Here is a 21,739-nt window from a genome sequence, read left to right on the forward strand (position 1 = left end):
ATGGTGGCCTTGAGAGTCAAAACACTTCAACATTTCTCAAAACACTACAGCATTTCCCTAAATAAAAAGTTTCAGAAAACAAATTACATTTTCCACAACACCGCAGTATTTCCCAAAACACCACAACTTTTCAGACATCAAAATATAAGACTCAAACCAGAAAAGGAAGGTACTATTTGACAATGATTTCTTGTCGCTGATTGGCTGCACTGTCTGTCAGTCTGTGACAAATGGAACCGTCTACTGCTGTGTAGTTTAATCTATATCATGAGGTAGTATTTGATTTATAAATTGTAATTCTTCAAAGTAAGCGGTAGCTGAAGTTATCCGATAAATGTAGTGGAACAAAAGTGCAATACCTGCCTCCAAAGTCTTGTGGAGTAAAAGCATAAAGTAATATAAAATGGAAGTAATATAAAACTCAAGTCAAGTACAGTTACCTCAAAATTGTACTTAAGTGCAGTGCTCGAGTAATTGTACTTAGTGGCTTTTCACCTCTGTGTATGGGTCAACTGTATGGTGATGCCATAGTTATAGTTATCGTGACAAATCATCATCGGCAGGCCTGTCCCATGTTTGTTTGTTAAAACCTAACAACCAATGTTCAGTTCAATTAAGTTTTATTTATAAAGGCAAATATCACAAATCACAGTTTTCCCTTGAGGCATACAACACCCCTTTGTCCCTGGACCATCACAGCCCATAAGAATAAAATTGTCATATTAGTCAGCCAGAAAACCTCATGTAAACTGTACATATGTTTCAGTATTGTGCACACATATTATTGTAGACTATGGGTAAAGTAAATAAAATTGAAGTCAAACGAGAAATTAAAATACTTGCCCTCTAAAGGTTGAAACCTGCTATTGCAATTGAATTTTGATATTGGCTGATCCTGGAAACAGGAGCCTGCTTTCATCACCAACAGAGCCCCCTGTCACTGCCCCATCACCGGCCTCTCACTAACCGAATACTTTGCGTGGGTGCAGGGAGGTGCTGTGGATCAAGAGGTGGCACAGTTGGGTGACTGGGCGTGCCATAGCCCCCCTCCAAGCCCTTCCCATTTCTGAGACTTTTATCACATTCCAGGGAGGAGGCACTCAAGCCAGAAATGGGAGGTTTAGTTACTCTTTTATCTGGTGGAAAGTCACTAAAAGGAAATTAATGTTTGAAACAAAAGGATATGGTGGTTCTGGTGCTATAGATCTTGTTGGCAGATTAAAAATGGCCTAAACATATCTGCTGCCATTAACAGAAATACCCTCTTGGATAATCTTTCAGTGTGTGAAAAGCACAGGTCGAGCCAGGCATGGCCTTCATTCTAAATTATTGCATGGAGGTTTTACTGCAGAACACATTTACAAGCAGACAATAGCAAAATAATGTAGCCTACAATAGGCTATACAAATGATTTAAAAAACGAGAGGTTAATTTATTAGAAGTTTTGAACTTATATAGGCACAGACGTTATTTATGATCTAAAAAATAAGAATCTCTGAGAGAGGATGTAAGTTTGCCAATATCAGAGAGAAGACTTCCTGTTAGAGCTGTTGTGTCTTGGAGCTGCTGTGTAAGGACAAAAAAAATGTCAAGTGAGTCAATGTAATGAGAATGAGACAAAGCAACGTCTTCTCACGGAGTCAGGGAGTCTGGGAGAAGTTGAGCAAGCCTTGTCTGTAATTGTTTTAGGCTAGATAAATTGTCATTTAAACACACTGAGCTATTATGAAAAATGATTGCCCATTTGTTATGTGTTTACACTGATGGAAAGCAAAACGCACTGTTTCACCAATTGTATTCAACAGTACAATGTACAAATCACTTTAGATATAAAACAAGAAAACAACAATGATAACAGCAATTGCAATTAGAGTTATGACGTTCAAAAGCGGAGATTTTATATCAATACATAAGTAATGACATATTATTGACTCTGTGCAGTCCATGGAGGTTTGTAGCCTACTCGGCACTGGTTTGCGCCTTATTTGTCTCAATATGTAATTGCGATCTCACTGTGGAATTTCGACAAAGATCTTTAAAAGCGGTAAAGTAAATAACGGCATACAGAAGAACCACGCGACCCAGCCGTCGTCTACAGCATGTATTGTGGAAGCTGCAGTTTCTAACAGCTCACTGCCTGTATTACAGACTTACACGTCTTCTACAATCTAACTACAAGTCCCAGAGTTCAGCGCGAGGCGGAGCGTGATGTACGCGTGAACACAGACCATGGCGCTGTGTATCTCTGTGTGACAGCTTAGCGTCGGAAAGAAAGCTCCCGACAGACGCGTCTGCGCACTGAAATCCGCTGCCGACACCGACAGCGGGCTGACATCAAGGATGGGGTCCCGAATCAAGTAAGACCATTTGTCCGGCGCCGTAGCAGAACTTGTTGGCAGCCTGCTGCTGTGTTAGCTCTGTTCCTGTGAGTCATCGGGGAACATAGAGCTCAGTGAAGGCCCTGACTTGTTGCGACACAGGCTAAAAACAGTGGCGGTGGGCTCCTCCACGCACTGAGCCCCAAACAGCGCCTTTCAACTGTTACTCGGGGTTTTTATTCAACAAGATCATACATGTCAGTGAAAAGCTCTGTATATACAGATGTGTAGCAGTGGTTTGATGTGATGTTTGTGCATGTGACGTTACAGACATGTCAACACGGTAACTAGGTCACATTTTCTTCTTATACCGGATGCTAGATTGAGGGACTACAGGAATTCTAGCCTGATGTCACTGCTCGGACATTATGCTAATATTGTAGGGCTGTGACCAGTCTGCCGTTAGCTTTGTGTAAACTGGGACATTCAGTCCACTGTCTCTGAAGGTGTTATGCTGAATAAGCTACTGAGTTTTAGCTGTGGGGAGATGATTGTCACATCTGTACCGTTACATTATCACTGAGAGCTCTGAGGCTTCTTGGTCCAGCAGCAAAGGCACAGTAACACGAGACGAGTTGAAGACATTTGGACACACTGCAGCCTGCAGACGTGTTGTCAGTCCAGCGTGTGTGCAGGCTGATGTGACAGGGTCCCAGCCTTGTGTGGGACATGTTGATCATTAACAAGTGTCAGCATCTTATTCTATTTTATTGCATTAACCCTTTGAGACTTGATTTCTTTTAAAAACACGTGAAGAAGCAATTAAATGAGAAATTAATAAAAAGTATAAGAAAACTACCTGAAATTTAGTAATAAAACAGACACAAGAAAGAAAGAAAGACTTTTGAAAAAGTGCTTAAAAATTATAATAATTTTGTAACATAATTTAAATATGTAATTATAAATGTACTTTTTCCTAGACATTTCCCCCTAGCTTTTTTTTAAACCTATTTTTCTAAATCTACTAATTTCTTGCATTTGTTCAACATTTCATACCAAATTTCCCATTGACTTTTCCCCATGTTTTTGAAAGAAATCAGGCCACCTTGCACAGGGCCCAAAGGGTTAAATACTTGTGTATTGAGTATCTGAAAGCAGCATAAGAAAAGTGATGTCTCTCCAGGTTTCAAAGGGTTAATCTGAGATGGCTTCAAATGAAATGTCTCGTTGTATGCAGCTGGCCTATGGTGACGATTTCTTCAGTCAGCTGCAGCCCTGAAGAGGATGACACAATGGCTGCCATTGAGACAGAGGTCATGTCTTCTGTATTGTGTCTAGGAATTTAGGGATTGTAACAGCCCCAGAGGCAATACTCTGTCATAATACACACAGGGAAGCTTGAAGGCTAATTCTGGTATTGTTAGACTAAACATGTTTAAATTTCAGAGTTTTGGGACTAAATATTTCTCAATCACTATGTAATGGAACCCCCTATTATTTTATTAAAAACAGCCTGGCCCATAGCAGTGTTCCTCTGAGAGCAGCAGCCTCCTCTGTTCCTCCACCTTGTATCTGACAGCAGTCAGTCTGTGCAGACAGTTTAGCAGAGGTGTGGTGCTGATGTACCTACCGCTGACAGCGGTAGGTACATCAGCAATGGGAAATTTGGTATCACATACAGCATTTTGTAGCTTATGTTTGAGACAGATTGGGTTGATGGTTGTTGACAAAGACCTCAGTCACTTTTGGTTCTGATTTTAGTTCACTGACTGTGTGCAAAGTCTCATCAGGAAGTGTTACTGATAGACTTAAGTGGCCTTGCTTCACTTAAACACCCCTCCAAGTTATCTGAATGACATATTTGTTTCCTTAAAGTTGAATTATTATAATTATTATATTATTATAATTATTATAAGTTGAGTTTTCCTAAAGTTGAATTATTGTGTTAGTCCAACTAACTAAAGCTGTGCTGGTGCTGTGATCCTGCCTTTGGTCGCGCTTGTGCTCTGGCTGCACTGATACTGTACCCCCAGCTCGCCCTGACTGTGGCCTTGGTTTTGCCACTGCTGTGGTCCTGCCTTAAGCTACGCCTGTGTTTGTGGGTCGTGGTTGCTCCGATGCCATAATCGTGCTCGACGCAACCCTCTACTGCCTTTTAACATGAGCAACACCCACAATATTATCATGGACTGCATTTAGTAATTTCACACCTATCGTTAATGTAATATGACATGCATCCGTGGTTTTCGGGAGTTTTTCCTTAGTGTGATGTGAGGGTTTAAGGGCAGAGGGATGTCGTACGCTGTAAAGCCATCTGAGGCAAACCGTGTTTTGTGAAAATGGGCTTTATAAATGAAATTGACTTGACTTGACTTAAAATGGGGCATGTAAACATGTTAGTTCGACTGAATTCGTATTAAGGTAAATTTCTCAAAGATGCACACATAACACACCTAGAAAATGTGGTTGGGGGTCGATTTACTCTTTCATGTATGCAGCTCAAGTGGGCCTGAACTGGCCTTGGCGTTCTTTGCATGCTCCATAGTTCCTGCGCTGGGCTTTTACCCTCAAATCCAATGGCACAAATTTGTAAAAGAAAGCCTAGAAAAACAAAGAAGGGAAGAAAACAAAACAAGATGACAAAATCAACATGGAGAGTGCTAGAAGAACCACGCATGTTGAAAAAAAGGAAAGGGTAGAGCATGTACAAAATGTACAGTGCAGAAAAGTTATCCATATTTTCACCGTTTGACATGTCAAGTCAAGTAACCGGGTGGGGTGGGGGGGTGTCTCAGGAAGAGCAGCAGAGGATGATGATGACGGACAGACATGCAATAGATGTCGTAAATAACAAATGAAATACAATCTTGGCAAAAAGGAAAGAGAAAGAGAGAGGGGGAGTGGAAACAGACGCATGTCATATTACAATAACGATAGGTTTGAAATTAAATGCACTCTATGATGATATTGTGGGTGTTGATAAGAGTCTCATGCGTATATTGATAGGGAGGTGTCTAAAAGGCATGATCATGGCATCGGCGCAACCAGGACCAAGACCACAATCAGGACAAGCAGGGGGTACAGTATCAGTGCAGCTACAGAATGAGCACAACCAAAGGCAGGGTCACAGTGCCCGCACAGCTATCACCACAAACAGGCACAGCCAAGGTTGCGGCCAGGATCCGGGAAAACTAGGAAACAAGGGAGCAGGAATGCTCCTGAGAGGCAACGGGATTAGCGTAGTGCTGTTCAACAGACCCACGCTCCGTAATCGCAAGCCCCAGGTAGTGACAGTCCCACATGGCTATCACAGATGCAAAGCTAAGCTAGACTACTGAGGCTAAGCTAAGTTAACAAATGGCTATCACAGATACAAGGCTAAGCAAAGCAGTAAGTGTAATGCAGTAAACAGACGTGCTGGATTTTCAGATGGCGGGAGTAAGAGAAAGAAAAGGAGCTCAGCGTATCAAAGAAATTCCCCTGGCAGATTAAACCTATGTCAGCCTAACTATGGGCTGGGCCAGGCAGCCTGAGCCAGCCCTAATTATAAACTTCATCAAAGAGGAAGGTCTTAAGTCTACCCTTAAAAGTGGAAACGGTGTCTGCCTCCCTGACCGAAACTGGAAGATGGTTCCATAGGAGAGGAGCGTGGTAGCTGAAGGCTCTGGTTCCTATGGAATGGATGGAGCCTGACCTAAATGGTCCTATCTGAGCTTTGTAAGTAAGGAGGAGGATTTTAAATTCAATCCTGGATTTCACAGGGAGCCAGTGCAACGAAGCTAAAACAGGAGAAATATTGTCCTTTTTCTTGGTTCCTGTTAGAACACGTGCAGCAGCGTTCTGCACCAGCTGGAGAGACCCTAAGAAATTTGTTGGGGCAACCAAATAATAGGGAGTTACACTAATCCAGCCTAGAAGTGACAAATGCATGTACTATTTTTTCAGCATTTTTTTGGGGACAGGATATGTCTAATTTTTTGAGACGTTGCGCAAGTGAAAGAAAGCTGTCCTTGAAGTTTGTTTTATATGGGAGGAAAAGATAAATCTTGATCAAATAAAACTTTGAGGTTCCTTACAGTTGTGCTAGAGGCCAAGGTGATGCCATCTAGAGAAATTACATTGTTAGCAAGGGAGTTTCTGAGGTGTTTAGGGCCAAGAACAATAACTTCAGTTTTGTCTGAATTCAGCATCAAGAAATTACAGCTCATCCAGGCTTTTACATCCTTAAGACATGTTTGAAGTCTAGATAGCTGATCAGTTTCATCTGGTTTCATAGATAGATATATTTGTGTATCGTCAGCATAACAATAGAAAATTTATAGTGTTTTCTAATAATGTTGCCCAGAGGAAGCATATATAAAGTAAAAAGGATTGGTCCAAGCACAGAACCTTGTGGCACTCCGAAGCAGACCTTAGTATGCGCAGAGGATTGATCATTGATGTGAACAAATTGGGAATGATCTGATAAGTATGACTTAAACCAGGCTAGTGACGTTCCTTTAAGGCCAATTAAGTTTTCCAGTCTGTGCAGTAAGATTTGATGGTCAATGGTGTCAAAAGCAGCACTGAGATCTAATAGGATTAAAACAGTCGTTATTAATTTTTGCTAGTGCTGTCTCTGTACTATGATGAACTCTGAAGCCTGACTGAAAGTCCTTGAATAAACTAATGTCTTGGAGAAAGTCACAGAGTTGATAAGCAACCACTCTCTCACTCTAGATATCGGTCTATAGTTAGCTAAAATCTCAGGATCGAGAATGGGCTTCTTTAGAAGGGGTTTAATGACAGCTACTTTAAAGGACTGTGGTACATAGCCCGTTAATAAAGACGCATTGATTATATCTAATAAAGAATTGTCTAATAAGAGTGAAGCTTCCTTAAGTAGCCTAGGTGGGATGGGGTCTAGAAGGCATGCTGATGGCTTAGATGCAGAAATCAAAGTAGAGAGTCGGCGAAGGTCAATGGGGGAAAAACTGTCCAAATAAATTTCAGGCCTTGCTGCCATATCCAAACTACCTGTGTCCAGGGTCAGTTCAGGTAAGGGCAAGAGTTGATGGATTCTATCTCGAATAGTTATAATTTTGTCATTAAAGAAACTCATAAAGTCATCACTGCTTAGGGCTGAAGGAATACAAGGCTCTATGGAGCTGTGACTCTGAGTCAGCCTGGCTACAGTGTTGAATAGAAACCTGGGATTGTTTTTAACTTGATATAAGCTCAGAGAATTCAGATAGAAATTCAGAATATGGGCTGACGGTGGGGTACACTATAACAAATAGAATTTGCTGGAGAGTTTTTCAGGATGGGTGAGAAAGACGAAGGAAAAGGCTTTCAAATGAACTATAGTTTAGCTTAGCTTTAGGGTGAATTGCTAAGCTTGAATCAAAAATAGCAGCGACTCCCCCTCCTCGGCCAGTGTCGCGCGCAACATGACTATTTAAATGACCAGGAGGAGTAGATTCATTCAGGCTAACATACTCATCAGGACAAAGCCAGGTCTCTGTGAGGCAGAATAAATCAATATGGTTATCCAATATTAAATCAGTGACTAAAAGAGCTTTGGTTGATAGGGATCTAACGTTCAATAGTTCACATTTAATTCTCCTGTTATGATGCTGTTTGACAAGAGATGTATTCATTTTTATGAGATTTTCTTGTACAACTACTCTTTTGTTCATTTTAGATGTAAACAAATGAAGTGGTTGGGGGACAGATACCGTTTTTATAACATTTACCAGATGGGTGTGTGACTGTGCTAGAAGCTCAGAGAAGCGTGTAAGACTCTGCACTCTGGTCCCAAATCTGGGATGTCATGGCTTTGGGCCTCTAATAAACTTGGCCAGGTTCCTAGATAGGAGAGCAGCTACTTCCAAAGTGGAATGGATACCATCCCTCCAGATAAGACCAGGTTTACCCCAAAAGGAGTGTCAGTTATTAACGAAGCCTACATCATTTGCTGGACACCACCTCGACAACCAGCAGTTGAGTGATAACATGCAGCTAAACATGTCATCACTGGTCACATTGGGGAGGGGTCCGAAGAAGATTATGGTGTCCGACATCGTCTTTGCGTACTCACACACCGACTGTGTTTTAGTTTTAGTGACCTCTGATTGGCGTAACCGGGTGTCATTGCCGCCGACATGAATAGCAATCTTACTGTATTTATGCTTAGCCTTAGTCAGCAGCTTTAAATTTGACTCGCCCACTCTGGCCCCAGGGATGCGTTTGACTATGGCCGCTGGTGTCACTAACTTCATGTTTCGCAAAACAGAGCTACCATTGACCAGGGTTGTGTCTTCAGCAGGTGTGTCGCTGAGCGGGGAGTACTTATTTGAAACATGAAGCGGGGGTGGGAGGTGTACCGTGGGCTTCGGCTTACTATGCTTCGCTCGGACAGTCACCCAGCCTCCCTGCTGCACGAGGGTGCCGGGGGACGGCTAGCAGAGGTTATGCTATGTCGGTCCACACCAGCTACAGGGGGCTTGCTCACTATCGCAGCTAAAAAGGGCTTTTCCATGGTGCGGAGCCGCGCTTCCAGATTGCTAAGCCTCGCCTCCAGCACAGCAAATAAACTACACTTGTTACAAGTACCACTATCACTGAAGGAGGCAGAGGAGTAACTAAACATCTGACACACTGAGCAGGAGAGAGCAGCAGAAGAGGGAGAAGAGCAGGGAGAAGCCATCGCTAACCAGAGCTAATAATTAAGTAGCTAACGAGCTAACAGTGAGTGAGCGGCTGTGTGATTAAACAGAATACAAAAACCGCTGAGAGGAGAAGACAGCTGTGAGTGTTTGTGTAAAACTTATGTGAGTTTTCGGTCACAGACAAGTAAAAAGCAGCCGAAGTAAGGAGCAAGTTAGGTGATTAGCTGGGAATCGCTTGTAGCAGTAGCACAGAAACGCTACTTTACTAGAGGTACAGACAAAAATGCACCAGAAGTGAGGTATCACGCTTACCCGCATTACGTCAGCACGTCAGGGAAGAAGAATATCCATACCACTTTGCAAGGGTTCAACAGCACAGGTCACACACACTCTTTCTCTCTGCAACCTGTTTGCCGCTTGCTAACTTGTTGGGTATAGTATGTGGCGTAAAAGGTCAACCAGAGGAATGTCCAATAGCACCTAGCTGAAAGGAGGCATACTTTACATACTTACTTCCATCAAAAAATGGATTCTCCCCCAGTGCACACACACACACGCACACAATGTTTGGCTCAGTTATCCACCCGATGAGTCACAAACTGCTGTGTTCACGCATCTGCAAAAACCTCAGAATTTAGACAGGAGACACAAACTGATATAAAGGGACATACAGGCAAATGAAAGTTTGTTTGTATGGAAGATCAAAGTCACTTGCTTAGTACAGCTTCTGTTGCTTGTTAGTGTAAGTCTTAAATAAAGTCCAAAAATTAACTATTAACTTTATTAACTATTCTTTGAAATGGATGGCTACAGTATATTATGTATGTGCTTATTTTCATCATTTTGTCCATAAAATGCACAGAGCACAGTAATAAGTTTCCTCCTCTGTTCCAGGGAGAGCCCAGAGTCCACATTTGAGGTGTACCTAGAGGTAGCCCATCCAGGCACACACAGCTCTGGTAAGTATCTAAAGACCAAAGGAACAGCTTATCCTGTACTGCCAATCTTTCCTTTCTACTGATCCTGAGCAGTAATTACAGCCAGCCATCAAGGCTCCATGTATGAGACCATGTTTCATTTCAACTTTCAAACTTGGGGTAGCAGAAAAGGAAATGTGACAACAATGCCAGTTTACATTAGACATGAGTGACTAAAGTGTATTTTCTGAAGTTTCTACGTCCAGTTTGTCTCACCTGCTTCAGCACATTTTCTGAAGCTCTGTTATCACTAACAAAACAGAAAGAGCAAACAGCACATCATTTTATACTGAGCAGCACAACACTGAAATTCTCCTGCTTTGAGTGAAATTCTCCTGCTTTGAGTGTTTGAAACCCGTGTTTCAAAACACAATCAACAACAAACTCCACCAAAAAGATGTGTCCCTTTTGTCACTGTTAGGGATCGTTCAGATTTTTAAAGTGGGGTTGTATGGGGCAATTATCCATAGTCAGTGTACAACACACAGTAGATGTCAGTCAGCATACCCCCAGTTTGGAGCTGGCTGGAGTCTGACACAGTAGCTAAGCAACATACAGTAGTGGAGGGTCAGCGTCTAAACATATATTAGCCACCTAAAAAAGTTCCACATAAAAAAATCAATATCAGTTGTATATTGAGAGTATTTTCACTGCTCTACCTTTCCATCAGACAGCCTGTTCCGACTCCACTGACAAAAACAGTCATTTAAGCTCACTAAACACATGTGCTGCTGGTCTACTGCTGCCACAGTCTGTTAGTTACTTTGTGTTATTGTGTGACTTTGAGGAACTGTGATTTGTAAGATTGGGCTTTGTAAATATAATTGTATTGAATTATTTCCTCCTTTGTTGTGTTATAGCCTATTGACAAAGTTAATACTGCACAAAGTGCGGTCGTGAAAGACATGGATAAAACATTTTCTGTCTGTGTTAATAAGAATACATCGTTCCTCATAATTATATTGTATCTGTATTCCACATACTTTGGCTGTTAGTTGTTAAACTTGATCCACACATTTGGTCCTGTTCACTTCTCCAAAGTAATGTCATGTCCATTCATTTCTAACAGGGCCAGAGGTGCGAAGGCAGTTCCCTGAAGACTACACAGACCAGGTTTGAAAGACATAATATATTTTACTTGTTTTTGTTTTTTTGTTGTTCATTGGTTTCTTTTTCACCAGTAGTTTTTTTTCTTATCCATATGTCAAACACAGGTTTAAGTTTTTCAAAAGCATGCGCCACTGTTTTGCATTGTATTTATTAATGTCATAGATGGGAAAGTTGGACAACCTGTGATGCCATTTTTCTTTGGTAATGTCCATGTGTGCTTTGCTCTTAATCTCCCTCAGTCACAGATCAATTCCTCCACATTACATTATTAAATTTTTTCACTTTAATACCATGGACCATTACAAGTACATATTGATAACATATGCAACGACCTGTCATCTGGGTCCCACAGGAAACTCTTCAGACTGTGCCCAAGTTCTGCTTTCCCTTCAGCATGGACAGGTATACATGCACAGACACGCGCACACACACATGCACACATATATGCACGCACTCACAGACAGACAGACACACACACACACACACATGCACACATATATGCACGCACACACAGACACATAAACACACACACACACAATAGTTTTGACATACAGTGCATTCTTGAGTATATATTACAACCCCCGAAAACAGTGGGAAGCAATGATTTGTGAATCTTTTTTGACCTACAGCGCGTGTAAAAAATTGAGAGAGCACTAAAGATTTTTCTTAGGTCAGCATCTCTACATGTATGGCAGCCATTCCATTCCAACACAAACACACCTCCTTTATATGTCTTACTGAGGTTCTAAATTAGGTGACCCACCTGAACCGTATTTTTACAAGGTAAAGTATAAAAGCAACTGCTGTGGTCATCACTATCCTCTTGTAAAAGGACCAGCTGGATTGCAAAAGCAGTGCCAGCAGTACCTCAGGATAATATGAATAAAAAATAACCATTGACCATACCAGTACCATACAATACCAGTCAAATGAAAAGGAATGTCGTGAAAGGTTAGGGAAAAAAGCCATTAATTCAGGAGAACAACGAAGAGTCAGACTGAAGTTAAAAAAAGACCACAAGGACTGGACCGTATAGAGGACTGGATTAATCTTTTCTGATAAGCCAAACCTTCAGTTTTGACCGCTACGTGGAAGTCATAGGGTTAGACAGAGACCTGGAGAGGCTTAAGACCATAGTGTCTTGCACCGAAATTTGCCGGAGGACTGGTGATGATCTGAGGATGCTTTAGAATGGGCAAAATTTGTCTTTGTGAGCAACGCATGAATCTATTCACCAACAAGGTTTTTCTTAATTTTGTGCCAGTCACCCCGCAGTAATGTGAAAGACCGATGGAGAGCATGCCGTAACGCATGAAAGCTTTCACCAAATATTGATTAATGAACTCTTCCAAACTTAAAACATTATTTTTGTGTTGTTTTGTAAATGAATATGAACTTGTTTTCTTTGTTTTATTCAGGGTCTGAAAACACTGCCTCATAAATGGTAAATGGACTGTACTTGTGTGTTTTTCTAGTCTTTTTCACCACTCAAAACACTTTCACACTACATGTCACATTCACCCATTCACACACACATTCACACTGATAGCTGAGGCTACCGTTTATTGTGCCACCTGCTACTCAATAACCATTCAAACACACGCGCACCCCGACATATCTTGCCCAAGGATACTGCGACATGCTGCCTGGAGGACCCGGGATCAAATTGCTGACCTTCCAATTATAGGACGACCCACTCTACCTCTGAGCCACAGGCACCCCTCATTTGAGTTATTTTGACCAGTTGTTATTTTCTGCAAATAAATGCACTAAATGGCAAGATTTTTATTTAGAATTTGGGAAAATGTTGTCAGTAGTTTATAGAATAAAACAAAAATGTTCTCCATAGCTGTATTTTTTGCTGTACAATGCGTAATACAGTCCCAGTGGGAGACAGGTCTGGACTGCAGCAGGTCAGTCTAATAGCTGCACTCTTTCACTACAAAGCCATGTTGTTGGAACACATCTTGAATGACGTTTGAGCTGGTAACAATCTGGATGGTCATTTCCCTCTTTAGCCCAGAGGACATGACGTACATGATTTCCAACAACAATTTGAAATGTGGACTTGTCAGACCACAGTTCACTTTTCCACTTAGTGTCAGTCCATCTCAGATGAACTCAGGTCCAGAGAAGTTCGCCCATGTTTGTGGATGTTGTTAATAACTGGCTTTCAATTTGCATTATAGAGTCTGAACTTGCATTTGTAGATGCAGTGATGAACTGTGTTTACTAACAATGGTGTTCCAAAGTGTTCCTGAGCCCATGTAGTAATAACCTTTATACAATGGGGCGGCTGTGGCTCAGAGGTATAGTGGGTCGTCCTCTAATTGGAAGGTCAGCGGTTCGATCTCCGGCTCCTCCGGGCAACCTGTCGAAGTATCCTTGGGCAAGATACTGAACACAAATTGCTACCGATGCTGCATCATCGGAGTGCGCATGCGTATTAACGGTTACTACCTAGTAGGTAGCCTCGGACCCAAATCTGTGTGTGAATGGGTGAATGTAACATGGCCTGTGAAAGCGCTTTGAGTGGTAAAAAAGACTAGAAAAAGTGCTGTACAATTACAATCCATTTACAATCACATCAGTTTTTAATGCAGTGCATCCTGAAGGGTCAAAGGTCACAGTTATTCAATTTTGGTTTTCAGCCTTGCTCCTTATGTGCAGAGATTTTTTTCTGATTTTTGGAAGCTTTTGATGATATTTTGGATAGTAGATGGTAAAATGGTTACATTTTTTGCAGTCATGCTTTTGCTGGACTGTTTGCTTACGCAGTTTTTTACAAAGTGACCATTCTTGCTTATGAGCATCCGAACCTTTCGAGGGCTCCCCTTAAAGTTGTGATACTTAAATATATTACCAATTAACCTGTTTACTTGTGGAAGGTTTCAAACTTGTGTTTTTCAAATAACAATTTTGCTGGTCTTTTGTTGCCCACTTTTTTTTGGGAATTGGAGTTGTACTTATAGCCAAGGGAATTTTCGAATTTAACACATAATTTATTCTTTCTCACTGTGTCTACTTGCTGCTTCTAAAATATAGCTTATCTGTAAAGATCTATAATAAAAATCAACAGATGAATTTACTTCCATTAGTCCTTACTAATGTTCTAATAGTAGCAACAAGAAGAAGAGATGTGTTCACTGGAAGGTTACATTTTACCACATGCAGAGCCTTTCCTAAGTCCGGCCTTTTTCACTCTGTGCTCCAATAACAGTTAAGCCTGCAGCATGTTGAACTATGCTCTGTCAATACATGTCAGACAATACGCTACATGATGAATTATATATCCATAAATCTGACTAACTAATAAAGTTCAATACTTGACGAGGAATGAGGTGCAGCAAATAATACATAGCATTGCTAGCATTGTAATGTCATTGGTGTTGTAATGATGATTTAAAGAAGTCCCAACGTTTTTTCTGAGGTCTCCTCAAACTTCATTGATGTGAAAAACATGCAGTTTTTCCCCATGGTCTTTCTCTGCTGTAGCTGTCCGGCTGATTTACAGTCCTGTAATTGATTCCCCCGCACCACTCTGAGTCCTGATGTCTGTCGGCTCAGCTGCCTGTTCCACCAGTAGAGACTGAAGAGTTTTGGTGCATGCATGCAGTGCACTACATACAATGAGTTTAATAGAAAGAGTAGCACCTGCATTTATTATGGTACTGAAAAACATACCTTTGGTATTCCTAAATACTAAATACTGGTATACCGCCCAAGCCTAATATTTTAATTTTATATTTATGTAGGTGTTGGTGAGTTTGTTGCGATGTGTGATGTTGTTGTGGTGTGTGACGTGTGACATTGTGCAATACTGAATTACAATTTATTGATAACACTTTTTTTGTCATGAAAATAATGTGTGGACATTAAGAAAAAGAAAAAAAGGTTTTTAAAGAATCAGTATCTCCCCCTCACTTCTCTCTCTCTCGCTCTCTCTCTCTCTCTCTCTCTCTCTCTCTCTCTCTCTCTCTCTCTTTCTCTCTCACTCTCACTCTGCTATCTGAACCTCGCTCCCCCTTGCAGTCTGACAGTGAACCAGGTTGGTCAGAACTTCACCTTTGTGTTGACTGATATTGAGAGCAAACAGAGATTTGGCTTCTGTCGCCTCTCCTCAGGAGCCCACACCTGCTACTGCATCCTCAGGTGGGTATGTGCATTTACACAAGTCACAGTGTGAGGTGGAAATGCTGATAAAAGCTACTAAACCCTTATGCATTAGAGTGGAATAGAGTTATAAGATTTTTTATAATACCAATACTAGATTTTCAGGGCTGATACCGATATTTTAGAGTAAAAAATTCTGATATTGATTTATTGGTCTATATTATTTATGTGATATCATGCAATTATCCTTCATATATGGTTATCCAATACTTGTGACAAAGATATGTAATAGAGGCAGGATATTTTGCAGTTTAAGAATAAACTTTATCATTAAAAACTGGATCAGTGCACTGAAACGCTAAACTTCATTTTAAATTAGCCTAAGCATCTTTTTCTGCATTTTGTTCTGTTAAAAATAATCTGTATCTGTGATTGGCCAATATCAGCTGATAAAATCAGCTGACAGATATATCTGTTGGGTTTCGAATAATAGAGTTAGAATTTTAATAGCCTGACCTTTAGCGCAATCTGCAGTCATTAAAACAGATTAAAATCAATAAAAAAAAACATTTTAAAAATTATTTACAGCACCAACATTCTGTAGTGTCGGGATAGTGTTAGCTGAATATAGCAAAAATGTAGCTATTTACATCGTAAGGATGTTTGATAAAAAGGAAACCAGAAACTCACATGATCTTGGAGAAGGTGGCCCAATGAAACCCATCACCACTCATTTTGCTTCACTGTGTTAAGAGTGAAAATGGACTGGGTGCTACAATTTTATAAATGTCAAATGAAACCATCCTTAAGGTGTGCTGTTTGCCCCAAACTCTGTTACTCTCAGTCTAAAGCTCAGCTTTGTCTGATACTGCACTGCAGAAATTGTATGATGCCACAAGCAGCAACATGCCCGAGCAACCGGATGGAATTTTCATAGTAGCTGGTGATTTTAATCAACTCATCCTTCCACTCCAAAGATGTAGCAGGATCAAGGACAAATTGTAATTTAGTTTTTTAAAATTTGTTTAAAAAATGACTAATAAATCTACCTTCTTCTCAGCTACCTGCCCTGGTTTGAAGTCTTCTACAAGCTGCTTAATATCCTGGCAGACTACACCATCAAAGGCCAGGTGAAACATGACAGGGGACTAATCTTGTTATGGGGACACTACATTATATTAGAGTCTCGACCTCCGTTACAGATTTGTTGAAATTGTCTTTACTAAAAGTGTGGCTAGATGTGAACTTTCATCAGTATTTTGCTCTTTGAGAATTTAAAGATAACTTTCTTGTTAGCCTCAGTTTCCACCCAGATTTGTCTTGTTGGCTTCAGATAATGGAGTAGAAAAACTGGCATCTGAAAAAGACATGAGTTTACATGAAAACAGTACTTTGTTTATCCAGTCAGCTCATTTGACTTTGGAGTTATGTTTTGTGCATGTGACTAGTAGCTTAGTGTAGTTTTGAAATGGCCATTGCATGGATTTTGAACCCTCTGAATGTTTCAGGAAAGTCAATGGCAAGAGTTCCTGGTGTCCCTACATACACTCCCCATTCCTGAGCCGGGTGTCCCTGTTCATCTTGGTGTTGTAAGTCTGACTTCACCACATCACATCCGGCTGAGCTCACATTTAACTGGAAACAAAACAAAAGAAATTTCAGTTAAACTACCAGCACCACAGGATTACTTCACTAACTGTTCCGATGCATCACCATACATATCTACTTTATAGGAAAAATAAGTTGACTGCATATTTTTTACAGCCTCTTGCATTGCTTTGTACAACATTGAAATGGATTCAGACTAGCTCTTAGCCTCTTATGTTGTGTTTTCTCCAGCATTCCTTCTTCACTGTGCCTGACACAAGGGAACTCCCCAGCATACCTGAGAAGGTGAGTGTTGAAAGCAGTGCTGTTTCGGGTCACGTTAATCAGACGTGTTTCCGAGGGACATAATTAGTGAGATGTGTGTGCACGCAGGAGGTAGTAAACAAATGAGAGTACCCATCAACTTATGAGGGCATCAGCACAAGGAGTGATTTTTGTGATTGAGTAAATTGTAAAGAATGGGTCAGGGCTCCGATTTGAAGTGTTTTGCAATATGCTGAGTGTTGTGACATATTGACATTTGGAACATCTTTTTTATCTAATAATATAAAGTTTTCAGTCTGTTAGACACATATCTCTGTTTAAAAGCAGAGCGAAGATTCTAATGATAATTAATGAAGAACAACGGCACAGGTTTGCATATGGATGGTAGGGACATGTCCCTGCCAATATTTTGAGAGGACAGAATTGTCCCTACCAATACTTCAGCAAACTCTTCGTATAATCCTCATTATAACAGTTCTGTGCACAAAAATGCAGGACAGATTGTGTCTTGTAGTGATTTAGTAAAGGGCAAGGGATTTTATTTTTCAATATGGGACAGTCCTGTGTTACGTCAGATAAGAGGCGTTTTCAGTTAGTTTCAGTATTCCACCTCTGATGAGGGGCAGCGCATTGCCACGTAAACTTTGCCTCCTTCAAAGAGATTATTTCTGCAACTGACAGAATCAAGTAGACATATTTTTTTTTCATCATGCATTTTTGGATCACCCTGATCACTAATCACACAGCCGATTGATTGATGGGAGATGACACTTAGCACAGTGCAGTTGGAGAGATAGTGAACAGCAGAGCTTTTCCTCACCGCCGCAAAGTGTTTGAATGAATAAACAGTGAAATGTTCAGAAGTAGAAAATGACTCGTTTAGACTTCCTCAGACTACTTTGTTTTTAGCTTTGTTTTAGTCAGTCTTTGGATGACATTCTTTATGAATACAAGGACGCAGTATTTGCTGTTTGCTTTCATTATTATTACGACGGGCAGATCTAGTGATAAGGGGGCCTGGGGCCCCAAGCACATTGCCTTGCTTTGTTTCACCTATTCTGTAACTTGGAATGTTGGCAGGCTGTTGGCAGCTGTAAAGGAAGTACTTAAGTAAAACTATCAATAGCATAAAGCGAAAGGTAAAGTCAAAGTCCTTTAGTCAGGAGAGGTTTTAGCACAATGTGTTTTAGCAGTATGCCTTTATATTGACTTCAAGTCTGTTCAAGGTGGAGCTTTTAATTCTTGTATGATGCTGGATAGTTTATTAAAAAATAATGCCTCACATTTAAATTGTTAAATTTTCAGAGTAAAAATATGAACATCTCTGTCAGCACATTTCAAGAGATTATTCCCCAAACAAAAGACAAGAGGAGGATGGAAAAGGAAACTATGTCTACACGTGTGTTGACTTAACAGGAAATCCTCTAAATGAGAAAAATTGACCTGGGGGAGACAAAAAAATTTGAAAGCAACACAGAATGCCTATGCCTATGCCTATGCCTATGCCTTTTCAGTCAATATTCAACACATGATTCTTGAGTTAATGATTTTGTGATTTTGTGTGAAATGTCAATACTGTGTACAATATTTGGTGTTGTCATGACTGAATAAACTAAACTAATTACTAATAATTAAATGCCCGAGAGCCTCACTGCATGATATTCTACAACAGCCCATTTTTACATTTTGAATAGTCACCTATCACCTGAATTGTGTGTTTGTCTTTACATTAAAAAAATTTCATCATAAATTGGTGGAAATGGTGTTTATTTGAGGACCCCCTGATCCCCCTGGAGCACAATGTGTCAGTAGAAAAGAGGAAATGGTTACAACAGGCAGCACTGAGAGGCTCAGGAAGAGCTGCTACCCACAGGACACAATGAACTAAAATGATAACCTTTCATGAGACAGCCCTGTTGTCATGTATTTATTATTATTGCACTGTTTTAAATGCACCAATTAAAGGAACTCACAGATTACATTTCACTGATAATGTTTATATGATTTCATGTGCCAAATCGGCTGAATACTACGTTTTATAACTTGAACCAAAGTTGATAGCATTCATACTGATTCATGGTTTACTGGACTTTACCATCACATCTAACTCCTGTTTATCTCTTCTTGTGTTTGACCCTTGCAGAGAAACCTAACAGAGTACTTTGTAGCAGTAGATGTCAATAACATGCTTCATCTGTACGCTAGTATGCTTTATGAACGTCGAATCCTCATCTGCTGTAGCAAACTAAGCACTGTAAGTAGAGTCCACTCTCTGTTCCTTTTCTCTTCTACACCTCTGCTATTTTAGTCTTTTTGAAATTTTTAGGTTAAATGAGTATGTCTTCTAAAATCAGTTGTTTACAAGACTGCATAATTTTCTTTGTTACCTCTAAAAAATGTTTGTGAAATATGTTCATTAAGATGTCATTTGGATACTTTTGAAACAAATGTTTGTATTTGGAGCTGTCTCAGTGTTTGAGGTGTTGTTTTTTTCTGACCTTGAGTGTACAATATGGAAGTAAAACCTGAATTTGAAATTCAATGTAAGTTTATAATAGAAATTAATTGGGGTATGAGTAAACGAATGTCAGACAGTACATTTATCAATATCTGAGACGAACTATCCAAAATAAAATCAGGGATTTTCATAAGAATGTGAAAATTGTTATGACGTTACTTGATGCAGCCCACTTTTCAGTGGATGTAGTCATAGTTAACTCAAAAGTCCTACTTGGTAGAAAGATATGATGAGGTCTATTCAAAAATATTTTACAGAATCATTTTATTTCTCAGCACTTTTTAAAAGTAATTTCCTCATTTGTCTTTGTTTTTTCCTTCCTCTCCCTTTTTTAAACTTTCAGGTATTACTATTTTGCACTTTTTTACTAAGTGGGGGCCATTTCTTCTTAAGTTGCTCATTGCTTTCCTCTTATGTTATTAAATAAATAAAGGCAGATTGCAAAGATTTCAAAGGGTTAAAATGTGCACAGAACAAAGCATAAAATTGACAGGTGATATTTGAACACGTTAAAGGGATCCCGGAAACAACACAGCATCATCCAAAGTTCATCCACACAGCTCTGTCCAAAATCTGAAGAAAATGGCTTCAAAGTGCCACTAGAGATCAGCTATGGCTTCACACTGGTAATGGCCTGATGTGGCTTGCCGATTGTTTTCACATATTCCATTTCTGGTGGAGACAGGAACTTAAAGCGACAGAGTCATTGCCAGAGCACTTCCTTGTTGCTGAAGTACATAAAGATAATATGTGCACCTCAGAGCAAGTAGAACTGCCATTGCCGTTGAAGCAACACCGATGTGCTGTCAGGATTTTTAAGGAAAGCGTGGGAACAGCGATAAGAAAAATGGAATGGATGCAATAATCTAATATTTATATGAAGGGATGGACTTCCAGAGCAGAACCTAGCTGTAAGCCTGCTGATACTCAGTCCTCAGGTTACAGGTGCAGTCACTGGGAGAAGAGCACATTGTTGGCTTATCTTGAGCATCCCTGAAACCAAAACTACAATGTTGAATAGTCTTTATGATATGTTTAGTAAAATCTATTTTTTTCTCTCCATGGAACATGCTGGGCTCCACAGTTTGCTGTCATTTTTTTTTTATAAAAATACTAAAGACTCACACATAGAATCTGAAATAACAACATGCAATCTGAAATATTTAATTTTCTGTCTATATTATAATATTTCTGACCTACATTTTAAGTGTCAGCTGTCAGTGCACATGTAGAGCAGGTATTTGATATTTGTCTCTGTCCACAGTTAACGGCTTGTGTCCATGGGTCTACAGACATGTTATATCCGATGCACTGGCAACATGTTTACATTCCTGTCCTGCCTCAACACCTGTTAGACTACTGCTGGTAAGTCCACTGCTCTCAGCCGCACTCCAGCCTCTCACTGTTATTTGTAGTTCATGTTTTGCCTGCATGATATGATGATGATGGTTTTCAAATTGAGATTACAAAGGGATAATGTTCTAACATAAACATTAATACTGACTAAGTAGTTGCCCTGTATTCACCTCAACTTCAGGTGGAGCCAGGCTGTTATCTCTCTTTTTCTTGTTTTGTTCTGACTTTATTTTATCATGCTCCTGTTGTCTGATCTGTCCCTTATCATTTGCTGATAATAGTCACTCAACACTTCCTCTGTGCTTACCTTCTGTTTTGATAAATTAAAAATTATTATTAATAAATTATTATATCTCAAATTATTTTGAGAATTATTAAGCTAATGTTAATGAAATTCAACCCTTCGTACACAGATCCTTCACATTAAAAGTGTTTTAGTAGATAAAAGGGTGAGGACCTGCAGCTCTTCAAATCTTGTCCTCATGGGAAGAACCCTTAGGGGGTATTTAAAAAATCTCAAATTAAGTGATCAAAACTGATTTGGTGTTGCCTGCTGAAGGTAGTTGATTACAAGATGTTTTCTGTGGTTTCATATACTAGCCACAGGAGCTCACTATGTAGCGAGAAACTTATATAAACTTGAAAGTCAAGTGTGTAGGATTTGGTGGCATCTACTGGCAGAAATGTTACATAATATACATTACTTTTATCATTAGTGTTAGGACTGTCAAATGATTGATTTTTTAAAATCGCGAGTAATCAGTATTTCAGTGGTTGATCACGATTAATTGCATTTTTTAATCATGTTTTCAGTTCAATGTTTTT

General features: G+C 40.0%; 1 protein-coding gene across 3 annotated transcripts in view; it reads left to right on the top strand.

Annotated features, from left to right (window-relative positions):
• The first annotated feature begins 2,221 nt into the window (after window positions 1-2,221).
• Window positions 2,222-21,739, top strand: part of dennd1a (DENN/MADD domain containing 1A) — a 47,579-nt gene continuing 28,061 nt past the window's right edge. For all 3 annotated transcript variants that reach the window (XM_042508721.1, XM_042508719.1, XM_042508720.1), the window contains exons 1-10: window positions 2,222-2,357; window positions 9,863-9,927; window positions 11,015-11,058; window positions 11,408-11,457; window positions 15,088-15,207; window positions 16,229-16,298; window positions 16,677-16,757; window positions 17,008-17,061; window positions 19,184-19,294; window positions 20,823-20,923. In XM_042508721.1, the coding sequence (XP_042364655.1) occupies window positions 2,341-2,357; window positions 9,863-9,927; window positions 11,015-11,058; window positions 11,408-11,457; window positions 15,088-15,207; window positions 16,229-16,298; window positions 16,677-16,757; window positions 17,008-17,061; window positions 19,184-19,294; window positions 20,823-20,923 (713 nt within the window). In that variant the 5' untranslated portion in view covers window positions 2,222-2,340. The remainder of the gene's footprint in view (window positions 2,358-9,862; window positions 9,928-11,014; window positions 11,059-11,407; window positions 11,458-15,087; window positions 15,208-16,228; window positions 16,299-16,676; window positions 16,758-17,007; window positions 17,062-19,183; window positions 19,295-20,822; window positions 20,924-21,739) is intronic.

This window comes from Plectropomus leopardus, chromosome 20, assembly GCF_008729295.1.
Source record: "Plectropomus leopardus isolate mb chromosome 20, YSFRI_Pleo_2.0, whole genome shotgun sequence".
NCBI lineage: Eukaryota > Metazoa > Chordata > Actinopteri > Perciformes > Serranidae > Plectropomus > Plectropomus leopardus.